This window comes from Pseudophryne corroboree, chromosome 2, assembly GCF_028390025.1.
Source record: "Pseudophryne corroboree isolate aPseCor3 chromosome 2, aPseCor3.hap2, whole genome shotgun sequence".
NCBI lineage: Eukaryota > Metazoa > Chordata > Amphibia > Anura > Myobatrachidae > Pseudophryne > Pseudophryne corroboree.
In genome coordinates this window covers 491872722-491886412 of record NC_086445.1, presented here as the reverse complement: position 1 = coordinate 491886412, position 13691 = coordinate 491872722, and the positions used below count along the sequence as shown (strand labels likewise).

At 44.6% G+C, this 13691-nt stretch overlaps 1 protein-coding gene across 1 annotated transcript in view; it reads right to left on the bottom strand.

The window, feature by feature from the left end:
* The window catches only part of LOC135050906 (uroplakin-3b-like), a 79311-nt gene extending 67628 nt beyond the window's left edge, over positions 1–11683 (bottom strand). Inside the window, exon 1 of the mRNA XM_063957163.1 lies at positions 11557–11683. Within this exon, the coding sequence (XP_063813233.1) occupies positions 11557–11617 (61 nt within the window). The 5' untranslated portion in view covers positions 11618–11683. The remainder of the gene's footprint in view (positions 1–11556) is intronic.
* Between the last annotated feature and the right edge of the window lie 2008 nt (positions 11684–13691).

Here is a 13691-nt window from a genome sequence, read left to right as displayed (position 1 = left end):
CCACCACTGACAGCACTCCCCGGCCACCACTGACAGCGCACCCTGGCCGGCACTGACAGCAGCAGCAGGACGGGACACCGTGAACGGCTAAATCCGTCAGTCGGATTTGGCCGCTCATTGAATAGGGCTTGTCGGATCCATTACGACAAATGCATGTCGGAATGGATCCGACTTTAATTGAATATACCCCCCATGTATTTCTAAAAGTATGTAAAGAACGGGGAACAAAGTTGTTTACTTCCTCAGGAATGGCTCATATTTTATTGAAGAACTGGGCATGAGCTCCGACAAAAGTTGTATGAGATGTGGTGTGGAATGCCAATGCCGGAATCCCAACATGTTAGAATGCCGGTGCCAGCATCCTGACAGCCAGGATCCTAAATGTAAGTATCCTGGGGAGGTTAGGGTTAGGCTACGGGGAGAGGGTTAAGGTTAGGCTGTGGGGAGGCCTGCAGGAAGGAGAGTTAGGTTTAGGCTGCTGGAAGGGTGGGTTAGGGTCAGGCTGCAGGCAGGGAAGGTTAGGGTTAGGCTGTGTGGAGGGACAGTTAGGTTTATGCTGCAGAGAGGGAGGGTTAGGGGGAGGGATAGGGTTATCTGCCTCCTCTGCCCCTGTCGGGATTACAAACAGTCAGGATACCAGTGTCGGTATTCTGACTGCCGGCACACCGGCTACCGGTATCCTGCACCCAACCCACTTGTATGTCAACAGTAAAGATATGTGCACAGACCTCCATATTTTTGTTTGGTTTTGAGAAAACTACCCTGGTTTTTTGGTTTAAAATTGATAAAAACAGGTAAAAAGAACATTTGAATCTGTGTTGTTTCTACAGTATTTTTAACATCAACAACATTAATTTCCAGTGTGAAATTGCAGCTTAAATCATGAGGGATTGATTTACATACTCTCAAAAACATGCAAGATTCGGTTTTTAGATCCAAGATCCAACCCAAAGTGACTCAAGCCGGGTCTCTGTTCGACTACAAACCCCAAAGCTCAGGTGTGTTTGGTTTTTAACAAATCCAAACTGCTCAACTTTCTATAGTATTCCCCAATAGAATCCATAGAAACAGCAACACAGGATCTCCCAGCTAGTTTGTACCCTGGAACTATATTTCGTGGTTTTGTAAACATTTGCAAGAAGGTGGTGAACAGATTTCTAACTGTGGTGTATCAATATTGGGTCCAAGATATGCAGTGCACACGATCCAGTAGAGAGGAGGGGGGGATAGAGACTGCTATATGGGTCCGTGGGAGACGGGGGGGGGGGGGGGGGTTATAGTGACTGCTATATAGGTTCTGGGGAGAGGGGGAGTATGAAGCTGCTATATGGGTCCAGGGGAGAGGGGTCCAGAATGTGTAAAAGGGGACTCTGCCTGCCGTAATGTGTAAAAGGGAGCTCTACTGCCGTAATGTGTAAAAGGGAGCCCTGCCTGCCATAATGTGTAAAAGAGGACTCTGTCTGCTGTAATGTGTAAAAGGGAGCTGTACCTGCCATAATGTGTAAAAGGGAGCTCTACCTGCCGTAATGTGTAAAAGGGACATCTGCTTGCCGTAATGTGTAACAGGGGGCTCTGCCATAATGTGTAACAGGGGGCTCTGCCGTAATGTGTAAAAGGGGACTCTACCTGCCGTACTGTGTAAAAGAGGGCTCTACCTGGCGAAATGTGTGATAGGGGCTCTACCTGTAGTAATGTGTGTAAGTGGCGCTACTGTGCAGCGTAATTTGAATAATAGAGACTATTGTGCAGCCTAATATGAATTTGTATTATTTTGTGGCCATGCCCCTTCCCCATGAAGTCACACCCCTACATTTTTGGCGCGTGCCTATGGCAGCCCTCAAATTCTCATTGAGGCCCCGCAGCTGAAATAATTGCCCACCCCTGCTATACAGGATACTTGTTTCTATTATTAGTTACAGCGGTCAGCTGGGCATGTAGAAAATAGCCTCCAGTAGTATTGTCTACTACAGAAGTAAAATACAACGCATTAACTGAATCGGCCAAGGAGGTTTTACATCTGAAGAATGTCATGAATATACAAGTTACAGTCAACATCGAATGAGATAATAGAGATGCCATCAATCTATTACATACAGTAGCATCAAGCACCACAGGAGGTCCAAGCGAGTTAAGAAAAGACACCACACTGGCAGTGAAGAGAATCCTACTTACAAAAAGGTTTCAATCACACTCGCTTACGATATAAGTTTATTGTACATTTCTACAGAGAAGCTTTGATTGAAAGTTTGTGTAATATTGGGAAGACTATAGTGTGTGTGTGGGGGGGGGGGTGTTCAAAGTGGAGAGCAGTACTGCGCAGACTACTGTACATGTTGCTCCTCCAGAGAGGCTTAATTCCCTTTGCAAAGAAGGCCTTCGACCTAAGTACTGTGCATGAGTGGTGCCATTTTATCACTGTGTTACAAAGCCACAGTAGAAGACAGTTGTCTTCCACTTACAGTAGTTCCAGAGTGACCTATAAGACATTACCCTTCAACTTGATCACTTTCATTCCTGCACTGTTATCTGGTTCTGCATACACTTACTGGCTGGTGAGTAATATAATAAACACCACTCTGCCCAAGATCTGTTCCATCTACTAGTAAGTATGACTGTACCTGGTTTATTTTCAGTAGAACCCTACGCTGATCAAACAATTAGGCTGTTTGTTGTCTCAGTGTGTACAGAAATTCTGCCACATCATCAAATCTGTACACACATATTTATTTCCAACAGGGCATACAAGTACAAAAGCATGACATCTCAGTCCTCTAAGAAACCAGTGAGAATAAGGTACCCTCCATTTTTATCAGCAACCTTAGTTGTCAGTGTAAAAGTAATGTTGGCACGCAGGAGAATTGCTACTCTATGGTATTTAAGGGACTATTATTATTTAAGGGACACATGGGGCCGGATGTAATGCCACCCGAATGCGGGATGCTGGCCAAAGTCATACTTTTTTTAAAGGGGCAATCACTTACAAGGCATGGTTTTGCCTTGAAAGTGAATGCCCCTTTAAAAAACGTCCGAGTTCGGCCAGCATACCACATGGCCGCTGAACTCGGACGGCATTACATCTGGCCCTAGATATCAATTATGTTTGTAAATTGGAGGTACTGTAAACAAGATGAAAATGTAGTCTCCTGCAGAGCCGCCTAAGCGGATATAATGTCAGATATAACATTTGCAGAGAGTTATAGGCCCTACACACATGCCGATTTGTTTGAAAGATATGAACGATCTCGTTCATAAATGAACGAGAACTCGTTCATATCTTTCAGTGTGGAGGCTCCAGCGATGAACGATGCGCGGCACCGCGCTCGTTCATCGCTGGTCCCCCGTCGGCTGTGCATGCAGGCCAATATGGACGATTTCGTCCATATTTGTCTGCACTTCAATGGAGCCGCGTGACGGGGGGAGTGAAGAAACTTCACTCCCCCCGTCACTGTCCCCCCGCCGCCGGGTCGCTCGTCGGTCGTATCCGCCGTCGGGCAGCTCGGCGGCTGATCGGCCAGTGTGTAGGGCCCATTAGATTTGGGTGGGCTATATTGTTTCTGTCCAGGGTAACTACTGGCTGCTTTATTTTTACACTGCAATTTAGATTTCAGTTTGAACTTTGAACATACCCCACCCAAATCTACTGTAACTCTCTCTCTGCATATGTTATATCTGCCCCCCTCCCCCCACCCCTGCAGTGCACATGGTTGTGCCCAACTGCTAACAAATTTGCTGCTACGATCAGGTCTGAATTACCCCCAATATCTAAAATTCTGTATGATAATCTCTATAAACCAACTCCATTTACCCATGATGAAAAAAAGGATGTAAAATAAACGACAGCATGTTTTCCTAATCCTATACCCAATAATCTGGGAGAATGAAATAAAACAATTGTAAATCAGTAAATATAGACTGCTTCATCAAGCATCCAGTGGAAAGACTGGTAGCTTCTTTATAGTATTCCGCCATTAATAAGAGTTTGAACAAAAACAGCAACGTTCCAGTGCAGCCTTATTGGCCTATTTCACTATTGAACTAATATTTAAATAATTAAAACAAAGATATCTTAAATAATAACCTGCCCAGTCCAGACAACAGCTGGCTTTTGTTAGGGCAAGGACTGGGATAATAGTCATGTCGACATGTTATGAAGGTTTATCAGAATATAACAAACAAACCCGATGCTTAACTTTAGCTTCAGCTATTCAAATTTTAGTTCATTACATCATTATTTTTATATGTTTTTTATTTGAAACAAATAGACATAAAAAACTATGTCAGTACATTTTGTAATGTACCAGGCGTTGTCCAGTTCAGCAACATGAGAAGAACCAGTAATATCATGACAGAAAAGACTTTCAATGCTTCTCAGTTGACTCATTCTCATTAGCAAATGCATCTAAGAAAGCTTAATGTGTTAAAGGAATTGACTTCCTTGAAATAGTTTGTGTCAAACATTTAGATAGAATGTTGACATACTTCATACTTTCGCTTCTTTCTACCATCTAAATGCTGCCCCACCTTCTGTTACTTGTTGCTCCTGGAAACCAGGTAACTGGAGGCAGTAGGGTGGAAATTATGTCTATTCTCAATCTACACCCTAAGGGGGACATTTACTAAGCAGTGATAAGAGCGGAGAAGTGCGCCAGTGGAGAAATTTCCCCCGTCAACCAATAAGCAGCTCTGTATCATTTTATAGTATACAAATTATAGATGTTACTTCAGTGCTGATTGGTTGCCATGGGCACTTCTCCACTGGCTCACTTCTCCACTCTTATCACTGCTTAGTAAATGTCCCCCTTAGTGTAGTAAGCAATAATTGTCTGCAACATGATACATACTGCTGTGAATAATAAAGTACATTCGTTTTTTTTAACATATAAGGACATAATATACAATCATATTTAACAAAATAGTTATTGCCCAAAGTAAGGACACTTAAACCACAGTCAACAAGGAAGTTAAACTGAACCAGGTGCCCCTAACCTAGTGCTCTTTATATAGTCACCTCATCTTTGGACAATGTATATACTGTGTATATAATCTAGAGATAAAGTGACTTTCAAATAAATGCTAAAACATAGAAGATTACTTAAAGTGTCTTAATCAGTGGCGGAACTAGCAGCGGTGCAGCCGGGGCAGCGCACTGGGGCCTGCTGCGCTGAAGGGGCCCATAGCTGCTGGTTTTATACTGAGTCAGATTGACTCATTATAAGCAGGCCGCCACTGCGCCGTACCACGGGCCGTAATAATAAGGATGCCGGATGAGGGGACTCACTCTCTAGCAGGGGAGCAGCTACGGGGGATGGGAGTGCGGGACGGCTGCCACTAACGCTTCACGTCTGCACCATTACTTGCCCCTCACCTGCCTCTCAGTCTAGTCACGCTGCACAATGAATGCTGGGAGGAAGGACGAAGGAACAAGATCCGAGTCCTGCTGTGTGTGGGTGCACGTTAACAAAGTTTAAAGTAGTACTACACATAAGAAAATGTAAATCTATATTTATATATCCAGGTAGTCGGCGTACTCCTTCACAAAACTCTCTAGCCATCAGATCGTGCAATGTTTCCGGTTTATTACCCATTATAAAGTCGTATAATAAACCTGAAACATTGCATGACCTGATGACCTGATTGCCTGCAATTTGGAATTATATAATCAGTGGAGTTTCTGCATGTTAAATAGTGCTGTGAGCCCTGCCCTACATTTTTGGTAGAGTAACTATTGCAGTCTTTATTATGAGGCGCCCACTTATGCTCTCTGTAGCATTTGGCAGTCACTGATGCTGTCTGTAGTATATGGGGTTCACTAACAATTTCTGTAGTATATGGGGGTCACTACCGCTGTCTGTAGTACATTGCGACCATCGATACAGTCTGTATTATATGATGGTCATGCTATCCACTGGGATTGGGGGGGAGCATTTACGAATTGGGGTCGGGGGGAAGGGTCCCAAAGCATATTGTTGCACGTCGGCCCACAGTTCACTAGTTCCGCCATTGGTCTTAATGAAGATGTCTTGTCATTCATTTTTGCTGGTCAACAGATATTCAATAGACACAGGAGAGGCGCGCGCTGTGCGCTCCGTGTCCCTCCTTCACACTGCTCTGCCACTGACTCGAGTATAAGCCGAGGTGGCTTTTTCAGCACAAAAAAAAAATGCTGAAAAAGTCGGCTTATACTCGAGTATATACGGTAAGTATCATAACATATGTTGCCTTCAAGAGAGGCTGAGATCAGAGTATATCTGAACATGACCAACATAAATCTGAAGCAGACAACACAGGGCCACGTTATAAGAGATTTGTATTATATAATTTAACAGGTACCAAAAAAGCGGGGATCCTAAAAGAGAAGTGTGAGTTAGTAATGTAGGAGATAATTTGGCCATTCAGAGATGGGCCCAAATGTATTAAGCCTTGAAAAGTGATGAAGTGGAGATGGATAAAGAGTGATAAATGACCAGCCAATCAGATTTCTACCTGCCATGTAACAGGCTGTGTTTGAAAAATGACACTTTATAATTTTTTAAGGCTTAATACATTTAGGCCAATTGTGCTTTACTACCTTGTGAAGACCAGTTGAGACAAATGTTGATGTGAAGAGGTATATCATTATCTAAAGTTAAAGAGGTATATGTATCCAATATATTTAGCAGATAAATAGATTTTTGGGGCGAAAAAAAGGAGTAATAACCTGCGCTATGTCAACTTGAAAATATGAAATATTATAATACTCTAAAAGTGCCTCATAAGACAAAATGTATATGTATATATATATATATATATATATATATATATATATATATATATATATATATAGTATGTGTATATATTTTATAGCAATATAACAACCAATGAAATGCTAGGAAAATATATAAAAGGCTAATCAGCCGTAACATTCCACCTACTCATAACATCCATAATTCTGCATTTGTGTCCCAGTTAGTGCAGTGACAAATAGCCTCTATTTCTCCAATGTGCAGATTTGTGTATACCTGTTTTTGCCGTATCTTACTCACACAGACACTGACTTAGGGCAGGATGTACTAAAGCAGAAATGCAGTAAAACCCCAGTTTTCTGTTTTTTCCCCTCTTATTTCCAAATGTACTAAGCCCCAATGCCGGGGCTTCTAAGTGAAGGGTAACGCCAGCTATAGCTGATGTTACCCAATAGAAGCCTGTGGGTGTCATACAGCATCATGCTGTGTGAGGGACGGACTCCCAGGTCATAAACCCAGAAGTCCAGGATTCAGAGCGCATCGCAAAGGACGTTTTTTTATCGGAAGAGCTGTGTGGCAGGATGTACTTCAGAAGGTTAGTACACCCTGCCCTTAGACAATTGCAGCTTCTGGTTACTGTTTCTTGGAGCAGCCATAAGCCACACACCATACTGTGGCAGGCAGAAGCCACACATCCATGCTGCTGGTCAGGGCTGCCATTAGAAATTGTGGGATCTGGGGCTAACAGAACAGGCAGGGCCCCCTCTCCCAACCCCATCCCACTCTTACCTGAAGTGTTGGTGAGAACCTAGTGGCTTGATGCGGTACAGACAGCCGCCACTGCAAGTACTAGTAGCCAAGTTACAAATTTGGTCAGCTCCCTTTTGATTACTGAGAGCCCGCCCCCTAATCAATAAGCCAATCCCTGGGAGCAGTCTATGTGAAAAGTAAAGCCTGCGGTGACAACCCGGAAACTGGCACCCACCTGATGAGGGAACAGTGATGACAGCTGCCAGCCCCAGAGCTGAACAGCCCAGTAAGGCAGCACTGAGACAGGGGCAAATGCAGGATTTAGTAAGGGGGGTTTCCGTGGGAGGGTGGGTGCTTGTGTGTGTGTGTGTTTATATTTATATATATATATATATATATATATATATATATATATATATATATATATATATATACATACACACACACACACACACACACACACACACACACACACACACACACATATATTATACACACACACCCTCTCCCTGCAGTAGAAACCAGGAGGCACTCAGCGGTGTTTGTGAGTAAATTAATGTATAAAAGTACAAAAAACATATTGTACCGTGTCAACACCGAGCAGGGCATTTTTGTCAAGCCTACAGCATAGCACCTTGAAAAAAAATGCCCTGTACAGCCCCCACCGCACACACTGCACCCATTTTTAAAATACCCCTCCGAAAATCCAGCGCCGGCATCCGCAGCGCCGTTAGAGCACATGCGCAGTAGAGTCTGAGCCCTCTAGTGCTCAGACTCTACAGCGCTCTGGGCAGAGAGGAGGGGGCCAGACGGAGGAGGCTGAACACGGGCCTCCTCCTGAACACGGGCCTCCTCCTCTCTTAAAACGACCCTGGTCGGTACACTATGCCTTTTGTACTTTAATACATTAATCTACTCACAAAGTCCGCTGCTCGCGCACGCACGCACACACACACACACACACACAATCACACACACACATATTCATACATAGATACACACATACATACATACATACACAAGCAGATAGACACAAACACACATACATACATACATAACTACAAATAAGTACATACAGTACATACATACATACATACATAGGGTTCCATCAGGGGCTGGGTGCAGGCAGGCAGCAATGTGAGGATGGAGGGAGATGCTGTGGCTGAGCATGCGCAGCCAACAGCTCCACCCCTCCGGACATTCTATAAGCAGAGAGCTACTGTAGCTCTCTGATGCTGCATCAATGCAGCAGCTCCGCGGTAGCGATCGTGGCTTTGAACTGAGACGGAGACAGCTGTGTCTCCGTCTCAAAAATACAATATTCAGCTCATCGGGGGGGGGGTTCCAGGTACTTGGAACCCCCCCCCCCCCCCCCCCCCCCCCGCGTGCGCCACTGTGAGAGGAGGATCCACTAGCATCAGCATCTGGAAGCAGTGGCGCTGGTGAATGACAGTGGATCCCTGCACTGATCTTCCATGTGCCCATCCCCAACTACCTTACAGCCAGTCACTGAAAGCCTGTGTAGCTGCTGGCTGCAATTTCGTATACCACTGGGCAGCCTAGAACTGGCAGCCCTGTCATTATGACAGATATCAGTGACTGCCAGTGCAGGCTGGATTAGCTGGGGCAGAGAATAAACTGTGGTGTCTGGCCAGTTAGAGAGTGCTATGAGGCGATGAAGGGGGTGGGACCTTCCTGCAGCTCTCTACTGAGTCTGCACTAGGCAGACGACCTTTATATAATATATACAGTATTATTATTATTATTATTATCTAATATATATGGCTCTACTAGAACTGCCGTAGTGATGGTAATGGAAAGTGTTGCAGATGTGTCACTAAAGTGTTTACATACAGTGATGCATCATTGTTCGCATTGGAAGCCATACTCAGATGAAAAATCTGACCCTTCCATAGGCCTGGTGCGGGTTTCTATGGTGCGACCGATTGTGGCATCTAAAGACGCACCAAGTGATATTGCAGTGTCTATAGATACTGAAAGCGCGCACCTCAGTCCTTGTACACTAATACACTAATACACATGGATGTACACCAGGCACAGACACACGACCTCCAAAACCAATGGCCGCGGCTGCAGTTGTGTCTGACTCAGAATCAGGCCCTCTGTATCCACAGTTGACAGATAGAATATGCTCTCCTAACCCCTGCCTCATGCCTTGGCCATCCCTGCCTTGCTTACTTCATGCCATCAGGCCACATTATGCTCACTCTCGCCTCATGTCACCTGTCTGTCTCCCTAGATTGTAAGCTCCTCGGAGCAGGGCCCTCTTCCCTCCTGTTCTCACAACTCTCTTCTCTCGCACTTCACTTACAGTTTTCTCCTACTCAGCAACTGTCTATACTAGAGATGAGCGCTCTGAACATTGATGATCCAAGTCCGGTCGGATGTTCTCGCCAGACTCGGATCCCACGTCGAGGCCGAACATCATTCTCTTGGCGTCGGATTCTCATGGGATTTGGATTCTATATAATGCGCTGCAGCCGGGACTCTGCGCCAGTTCAGTATAATACATGCTCCCATTTGCTGCGTTATACTCTGCTATAATGGGTGTACTGTGTCCAGGGTCTCTCAAGTGTCTGTGCTGGATAGTGACTGTGTATAGGGGGGACACTGCACGCTGCCATTTGCTGCATTATACTCTGTTGTAGTAGGTGTACTGCGTCCAGAGTCTCACACGTGGCAATGCTGTATAGTGACTATGTATAGCGGGCACGCTGCACGCTGCTGTGTGCTGCGCTATACTTTGCTATGCTGGCTGTGCTTTGTCCAGAGTCTCACAAGTGGCTGTGCTGTATATTAACTGTGTATGGGGGCACACTGCATGCTGCTGAATGCTGCGCTGTACTTTGCTGTCTTGGCTGTGCTATGTTCAGACTCACAAGTGGCTGTGTTCTGTTTAGTGACTGTATAAGGGGCATGCTGCTGTATGCTGCACTATACTGTACTGTTTGCTACGCTTTACCCTAGTGCGCTTTTTTCACGTGCATCTATAAGCCCTGTGATCCATGCAGTTTGAACCATGCTACAAGTATATAAACAGACAAATAAAAATCAAATATATATTTCTATTGTTTGTACTGTTTGGTGCGCTTTGTTCACGTGCATCTAGTACTCCTTTGCTTCCTTACAGCTCAGCTGTATTGTGTACTGAGAATTGTGGTGCTGTTACCTGTGCTGTTTTAGTTTTTCAGTTACTGTAATGTCAAGTTCTGTGTACCATATATTGTTCGAATGTGTGCCGTATGTATGGCGCTGCAAAACGCTTGTGGGGCCTTATAAATAAAACATAATAATAATAATGACCAGGAAAATGGAGTGAGTGCCATGTTCCCGGAGATCAGCGCATGCGCAGTAGACTCTGGTGCCAGAGTCTACACGGGACATGCGTCAGCGAGGGGGGCTGCACAGTGTCTGCACACAGGCCCCCTCTATTAAACCACCCCAGGGAGAAAGAGTACTTTTCGTAATTTGTCTGGACAGCTGCCTCTCGGCATACAGTAGCTGTCCCAGGATTAGAAATGTTAAATTGTCCCATTAAAACATTCCTCATCTCCCTCAAACAGAGGCGATAAGAGATGCTAATTATCTAGTTAAAAATGCAAAGGGTCTTAAATACACCCCCAAGTCTTTTATTACCTATGACTAAATATTTAATGTCATCATTAACACAAGTTATATATGTAAAAGTAGCTACTATGAAATCACCACCAGCACCATTACTCACAGTAATGCCGTGTGTTGTTCCTTGTGCCTGGGTTGAATAATATGACTACTACATTCTCTGTATGTGTTTTACTATGACTACTCTGTGTGTAATTTTAAATGTTCATTATATTGATAGTTGTGTAAATACAGTTAATTATAGTAATATGTATAAAAATCATACTGAACCCGCATAAAGAAATTGACAGTTTGCAGTTATATTCGTTTAATTTAAATACCATGGTTACTAATTCAGAAGGTCACTAATATGCGTAATATACTGCTATATCGTAACTCCTGTGTTAGTAGTATGCATAAGGTATCTAAATAAAGGTACAAAGCAATAACATCATGATCATACCTGGAGCAGCTGTAACAGCCGACACAGCTAGGAGTAACCCCAGTGTAACCTGTAGATCCATCACTGTGCTTTTCAGGTTTTCATGTGAGGGTCTGTAGTAGAGTATTTCCCTGCGAATGCTTTCTGTATACACATAACACTACATACACTAAGAGATGTGACGTTTCCAAGCGGGTTCTCCCTTAAGGCAAACAATGCTATTTTATGATATAACATTCCTAAGATTTTGAATTGTGCTGCTTTTGACACCAGTGACAAACATGTTCAACCTGTTTAAAAGGAAACACAGTTAGAACACCAGTTCTTCTTATACACAGGAACATTAGTAATATTAGTCACACACATTAATAATAAACAATGCCATATTTCACATCAATTCGTATTTGTGAAATGGGTGCACTCTGTGTTTGTACAGTTCAGTGGCTAGTATACACAGCAGAGCTCAATCTATGGGCAAGTACATGTAACACTCTATCACTGCAACCTGTAGTGGATGGGGGTGTGGCAATGGAATAAGGTCAGGGCCGGACTGGGACTAAAAATAGGCCCTGGCATTTTTGAAGCACACAGGCCCACCTCTGTGACTCCACCCCTTACTATTCCTGACTCTTCCCACTTATTAGTCTATGCTCTTACAAATATAATTAATATTCTAACAACATACAAGTGTACATCATTCTCTATTAAAATACACACAACCAGTGGTTGAAGTGGAAATTTTTAAGTGGGGGTATGGAAATGCGAAGTTTGTAATTAAGCGCGCGCCAAAGGCGCACGCGCTCCAGAAAAGGGGGCGTGGCCACTCAAAAGGGGGCGTGGTCTTCAGTGTAGTTTACCACACCATACACCCCTTATACGCATTATGCACCACAATAGTAGGACCCCTTATACTATCTAGTACTGGTGCCTCTTTCACATTATACCACACAGTATGAGCCAAAATTCACATTATAGCACCCGGTATGAGCCGAAATTTACATTATAGCACACGGTATGAGCCGAAATTTACATTATATGCCCCCAATAGTGCAGTGCCAGATCCACAATTGCCCCCACAGTGCCAGGTATACAAATGCCCCCACAGTGCCAGGTATACAAATGCCCCCACAGTGCCAGGCATACAAATGCCCCACAGTGCCAGGTTTACAAATGTCCCCACCGTGCCGGGTATACAAATGCCCCCACAGTGCCAGATCCACAAATGCCCCCACAATGCCAGATCCACAAATGCCCCCACAGTGCCAGGTATACAAATGCCCCCACAGTGCCAGATCCACAATTGCCCCCACAGTGTCAGATCCACAATTGCCCCCACAGTGTCAGGTAATACCTGACACTGTGGGGGCAATTGTGGATTTGACACTGTGGGGGCAATTGTATACCTGACAGGTATACAAATGCCCCACAGAGCCAGCCAATTGCCCCCACAGCAGCCAGTGCTGCAGCTGCTTACCGCTGCTGCACTGCTGCTGCTGCTTCTCCTCCGGGCTCCGGCTGTGAGGGACGGGTGAGTCAGGAGAGGAGAGCGCCCACCAGCGCGGCTGTGTCTGGCGCGGTGGCGTATAGCGGACTTCGTTCAAACCAGCCGCCGGTTCGTGAGCCAATCAGAGCACAGCCACGCTGGCGGGCGCTCTCCTCTCCTGACAGCTGAGACACGCTGCCGCCGGACTGAGCGGCAGCGTGTATCAGTGAGCGCTGGACCGGCCCACGTGGCCATTGGCCCTTCTGGCATTTGCCAGAAGTGCCAGATGGCCAGTCCGGCCCTGAATAAGGTAGATAACCTCTCACCGTAACATCTCTAAATAGTGCCTCCACCCAAATCATTGCTTGTGGTCTTATACAAAGATGTAGGCAAATAACTTTGCAGCCTTTGCAGTACGCAGTCGTTGTTCGATAATATGCAAATGTTGCTGCCGCTGGGATGTGTATTAAGATGCTCACTGGAGGCATCTTAAGGGCCCCATACACTAGTACGATTTTACACGATTTCATACAATTCCGATTTATCTGTCTGATTATTTTTTTTTTTTGTACAATCAATTTTTATTGAGATATTTAAGAAGTTTTGACAAAGAGGTACAACAATATAAACAGGCAAATAGCTTCAAGTGACAAAAAAAAAAAAAAAAACAATG